This window comes from Poecilia latipinna, unplaced genomic scaffold (assembly GCF_001443285.1).
Source record: "Poecilia latipinna isolate Pla-1442-1.1 unplaced genomic scaffold, P_latipinna-1.0 Scaffold2015, whole genome shotgun sequence".
Classification (NCBI taxonomy): domain Eukaryota; kingdom Metazoa; phylum Chordata; class Actinopteri; order Cyprinodontiformes; family Poeciliidae; genus Poecilia; species Poecilia latipinna.
In genome coordinates, this window is record NW_015114631.1 from 87,859 (window position 1) to 93,858 (window position 6,000).

Here is a 6,000-nt window from a genome sequence, read left to right on the forward strand (position 1 = left end):
CGTAACAAAAGCAGGGGAGCGAACACGCGCGTCTTCAGTCGTGCCCTCTAAATCTCCTCAAACTCGGCGAGCTTCAATGCGACACTCGAGTAAAGATTTGTACTTGGATTGGAGCTTTTGACCTGTGCCCCTTCTTCTTTAGTCAGTTTGGCTTTTTATTCACATTACATTTTATTTTGCCTCCTGCTTTGAAGAGAACCCCTCTGGCTCCCACAATTAGTTTTAGCAATTTCTCTCACTCTTCTCTAGTTTTTCGCTTTACCGCGTTGGAGCTGAATTTCTATAAACAAAGCAACAAATCACTTGACTGATGCAGTTGTTTGTTTTTTTTTCCCCTCCCTCATCCTTTCTCTCCAGTTCTGCCCAGCAGGGGATTTGATCTTCGAGGTGTATCTGGAAAAGCGTGAGCCGGAGCAATGCTGCTTAATAAAGGTGAGCGTGTGTGTCTTTATGCATAGGCCGCTGCTTTGTGGAAGCCCCGATGTAAAAGGGTGGGAGGGGGGGAAGTAAGAGAGAGCAAGAGCGGGATGGAGGTTGTCAAGGGTGAAAGAGTGGGTTGAACAATAAATGGAGGTTGATGGAACAAGGCTGAGACATCTGTGGTTTAACCTGGTGGGATTACTGCCACTGAAATGAATGAAAAACAAACTAATCAAAGAAATCTGCGTAAATTGTGCAAGTAATTGCGTTTTCCGTGGGGCGCTGGCAGTTGAAGGTCACAGACTCCCAGTCTAATGTTTGCCGCAATCCTTGAGAGGGTTTACGTTCAGATAAAAGCTGCAGAGAAAAGTTTGGTGGCAGTTTTCTCCTTGTTGAGACAGGTATACTTTTGACTCACTCTGTCATGTACAATGAATCAATTTGCATAAATCCATGTTTTGTTTTTTTTTATGGTATTTTCTCCTTGTGACACTTTTTTCTTTATTTTCGTTTTTGTTTGTGGTAGCTCTCTCCAAGCATGCGGTCCTGCGAGCTCGCAGAAACTGCGCTGAGTATGAGAAGCGACACCTTTAAGGCAGATGACTTGTGGACCACCTTTGAAGTTATAGAAAATGGAGAACTAGGTATGCAAGATTGTCTGTTATTTTTTTGCTTATTAATATCACTATAAGGGTGCAATTCGGGTTGCATCATATTAAGGGGTGCTTGATACGGCATGTATGATACGACTTGTCAAATTAAATTATGCGTTCTAGGAAAAAAAGGCTTAGAAGAGCAAGGAAGTCAGGAAATAAACAACTTTGGCATAAAAAAAGACACTTTTTATTTAGAACAAAGAAGAAAAAACTAATTTTCTTTCAAGGCACCTCACAAGAAAATGGGGTCTAATTTGACTCCAGTTACAAAGCAGAAACTTTGGTTCAGCTACAATTCAGATAAGTGGAATTCATTTATACAGTATTGCAATGAAATGCTGTAGTCATATTGAGATCAAAAATTATGTACAGTTCAGTTCAGGCTCATTTATAAAACATGTTTACATCTAAAAGTATAAAAAAAAATCTAAAAACACAATAATCTTTTATCATCGTATAGCTGTATTTTAACCAGAACCTTTTTGTATATGAGTCCATATTATATTATAGTTTCTTTGAATACATTTCGCTGAAATTCTCAGCTAGGCCTAAGTTACAGTGCTGTGAAAAAGTATTTCCACTTTTGCAGATTTCTTCAGTTTCTGATAACCTGCCCAAATATCAAAAATGATTTTCAAATTATGATTTACTCCTTTCCATTAACATATACAAGCTTTTGAAATGAACCTGGTCTTATTTTGGAAATGGTGTTAGCCCACAGCTTTGGAGAGTGAAGTTCAGTTTCACTCGCCACAGCAGTGCCTGATTACTATGTGACCTTTAGGGTAATGAAATTGCTTAAATGGAATCTGTCTGACAGCATAAAGTCAAAAAGCAACACACTATGCCCATATTAAGAAAAGTAAATGAATCAAGAGGAGAAGCAAAGTCAGTGACATGCATCATTCTGGAAATGGAGAAAACGTGGAACGGTACTGAACCTGCGATTGGCTGACCAGTTCCCCAAAAGTGCGACAGCGACTCATTTATACGATTTTAAAAGAATCCAAAACCAACATTTAAAACACTTTCCACAGGTAAGGTCGCTATTAATTGACCTCAGCCGGTTAGGATTCAATATTGAGAAGAACATTCTTATTGTTCTCATCAATGTCAGTCTTGTCTTTTCAACAGAATGTTTCCACTGTAGTCTCATAATGTGCTTTTCATTCACATCTGTTTTTTCAGTGGTCTTCTTTGTTTTTTGCACCTGAAATATAATTACTAAAATTGCTTTCATGATTAATTTTGTCAGGTCCTGCAGTGTTTTTTTTTTGTTTGTTTGTTTTGTTTTGTTTTTTTGCTCGAAGCACTGCATGAACCTTTTTCTCGTGCGTTCTGCAAACCTGGGCTAAGGACGCTTAGTCAATGCTGAGATATGTCGTCAGGGACAGCAGGATTTCCTCCGCTTTGAATACTTGGTGCATTTATAAGACCGAGCTCCTTTGGACTAATGTTTAAGAGGGAATTACAACATTTTTGGAAAACGTTGTAAAATTTTGAAAATTAGAATATTTTTTGTAATTTAAATGGTGTTGGAGCCGAATCGACTGCTTCGATAAACTGATGCCTGGTTTGACTTTTAAAAGATTATTTTGTGCCTATTCTTCCTATTATTCTGAGGACTTCACATTGTTTCTTAAACTTAGTCAGCGTATTACCTTATGTTGTAACTCAAGGTCAAGATTTACAGTACACATGCATTTAGTTCATTTTATTTAACTATTAAGCAAGTAAGTAATTGGGTAGCAAACTGTTAGTTAATGTGCACAAAGTGTTAAATCACCTAAGATTAAATATGTGGTATATAAGGTTGGAAACTTTAGTTATTTCACTTGAAGATCAATATGAAAACATATATATATATATATATAACTCAAGTCTGTGTGTAGATACAAATATAGATGCATAGAATTAAATGAATTGTATAGTTTATACTGGATATGTTATATATGTGTACATATGTACGTAGACCTTATTAAACATATCTTTGAAATGTTCTTTCTTTCATTATTGAGGCATTTAATGACAAAGTATTTTGGTCATGTGAACAGACCTACAAGGTCCAGTTTACCTTCAGACAGATAGAGAAGACGAGGTGTCAAAAGTTGACGAGTAACTTCTCTGTAGGTCTGAATAAATGTGTAAAAATACGATATTGTTTGGAATTAGAACTATTTTTCTCGCTCCATCCTCAACATATGCAATTTCTTTTAAATAACTGGTTCTAAGTAGGTGGGTTTTTTTTTTTAACAAGCCTTTGATTTTATTTTATTTTTGTTTTTTCCCAGGTATCATACTAAAAGATGACCAGCAGAGAAATATATCTGTTCTAAACTTGATTCTGTAATATCACTGACTCCCGACATAAAACGCGTACTCAGCACTTGTGCATTCCTAAATGCATCACATCATAGCCTTACTATATTGACAGAATAATTAATTATATGTCCCACAATTAAACTCACTGAATCCCTGAACAACAAACGCCCAAGCTTTAAACTTTCTCCTGTGGTCCGCTTTGTGTCCAATTAGCGTCACGTTACCGTTTACGGTTGGCATTTTGTTGCGTGGCTCGTGGAAAGAACAGACCCTCATTCGTTGGCCTGTCGATTAGGAGATTATGCCATCTCTTTAATGAACCGGCGTCTGTGTGAACGCGGCGGCGGCACGCTGAGAAATTATCCGAGCATCATTGGTCTGATGATATGCACATTAATTAATCATCGGTGCCGTCGTATGTCATAGATTACCTTCATCTTTCCTGCATGATCGACCTAGAGAGCTGACCCGCCTCATCTCACATTAATAGGCAACGACAGCTCCTTGTGCTTCACACTTCCCCATTTGATCGTAGAAGAGAACCGCGCAAAGAGGAAAGTCTGATTCGTCACAAAGCTGCTTAGCTCGCCCATCCCCCGTGCACTTTTCATCAGTTCACTTGGAGTTTACACCTCACTCTTCTGTTTATTTTCCTTCTCAAAAAAAAGTTCCAGAGGACGCGCCGTCCTCTCCGAACAGCGAAGGTGTGTTGAATGCTAAACATATATATTTATATATTTGCTGACAGATCCGAATATTTTCCACGCCAAAACCAGCACGTCTCGGGAAGGATAAACAGTCGAGGCATTTCTGAAAGGCTGCGTCTCGACAGGTTTTGCTCGTAAAAACCACAAAGAGGGGGTGAGGGAGTACGTTAATTAGTCATCTTGGTGAATAGCTTCAGAGAAGCACGGTTAACGAGAACAATGGGCAGAAAAAGGGGGGCGGGGGGAGCTAATATTTGTTGGGAAAAGAGGAACTAATTCCGCGGCCCGGGTCTGCAGAGATTCCAGCTCTGAGATGAGCTCAGTGTTATTAATAAGTTATGCCACTGTGGCTCTCTTTACCTCCTTTGGTTATGAAAAACACGGGGGTGTAGAAATGGAACCATCAGAGCAGAGGAGGTAGTACACAAATTATCAGCTTTTTTTTTTTTTTTTTTGGCTGACAGCATGCACCCCTGTTCACCAATTAGGAGGAGATAATAGGTCTATTTTTCACATGAGTGTGTTTTTATAATCAGCTCCTGATATGATGTAGATAATTTAAACTGCTCTTTAATGACAATGGGAGGAACAACAAGATATATAATGTCGTTTGGTTTACATGTGTTCGTCCTGGGTGTGAATTGGCGCCTCGCGTGTCGAATTCGAGCGAGGTCAGAAGACAGGAATGGCTTTCGTTGTCGCTTTTTGGGGGATCTGCTACGTTCCCTATCACAATGACTGATCACGAGGTTTGTTGTTCTCTTTCGACAGAGCGACCGCTGCACCACAGCGAAAAGATTCTTGAGCAGGTGCTGGAGTGGAGCGCCTTGGACTGCCCGAGCTCTGCTTTTCTTGTTATAAAGAAATTTGCAGGCGCCAAAAGAATGGCTGGAGGAAAAGGTAAAGTGTGCCGTCAATGAAGGCCTTACAGTAAATCCCATGCATTAGTCACTGTGTGACCAGAAACTGTGGTATTGTGTTTATTATCAGTAATACTTTACAAAATCCTCCTCAGGAAAGTGTCACGAGATCCAATGTTTACACAATGTTTTGAGTGTTTTGCCCAGAAGAAATGAAGGATTAGTACAATACTGTGACATCTGTAAGTAAAGAGCAAAACGATTCACCGCCAAAAAGTGACCAATAAGCAGTGGAAAGGTGTTGCTAATTTGCGTTAGCTAAAAGTAAAGCGTTAGCTAATATCGGTAGATATTAACTTGTGGAACCGTTGGTTAGAACGAAAAGGACTGGCTGTGACTATTGCAACACAGACATAAATGTTAAACTAGAATGAAATTAGTATCGATATACATCACATTTCTAAATTATAACTAAATTACAGATGTATATATTCAAAGCAATGCTAACTAGGTTAATTTGGCTAAACGTTATGAATAAGTAATGGTAAAAAGAGACTCCCAGATGTGCTATGTGAAATCTGACTTAAATTTTTTGAAAAACTAATTTAGCTTTATATATCACACTCCCAAAGTTCAACAAAACTTAGTGGAAGATATTGACTCAAGGGAGCTCATTTCAAATGCATGCTATACGCTTCAGATTTTTGTTACTTCCACTTCTCATTTAAGCGCAACATAAAATCTCAATAAAGTACATTTGAATGTGGAGACGTTCTACGGTTAGCTTTATGTTTGCGAGACACAATAAATCTATAGATGGTCTATTTTCTCACGTTCTGCAGCATGTTTCCAGTTCTTTTTTTTTTTTTTTTTTTCCCCCCCCCAACAGATCCGAGACAGTTTCTAAAGAGCGACTATCTGAAGTTCAGCGATGGATCCTCCAAATTGCTCTCGGGTCACAAATTCCAGGACAAGTACGTTGTACTTCGTTCAGAGAAACTGCTTCTTTACAGGGACATCAAAGTAAGTAAAACC

At 38.7% G+C, this 6,000-nt stretch overlaps 1 protein-coding gene across 1 annotated transcript in view; it reads left to right on the forward strand.

Moving 5' to 3' along the window:
• The window catches only part of arap2 (ArfGAP with RhoGAP domain, ankyrin repeat and PH domain 2), a gene marked incomplete at its 5' end in the record, with an annotated part of 101,683 nt that overhangs the window by 80,020 nt on the left and 15,663 nt on the right, over positions 1-6,000 (forward strand). The window contains 4 exons of the mRNA XM_015016423.1: positions 358-432; positions 947-1,064; positions 4,877-5,005; positions 5,855-5,988. Of these exons, the coding sequence (XP_014871909.1) occupies positions 358-432; positions 947-1,064; positions 4,877-5,005; positions 5,855-5,988 (456 nt within the window). The remainder of the gene's footprint in view (positions 1-357; positions 433-946; positions 1,065-4,876; positions 5,006-5,854; positions 5,989-6,000) is intronic.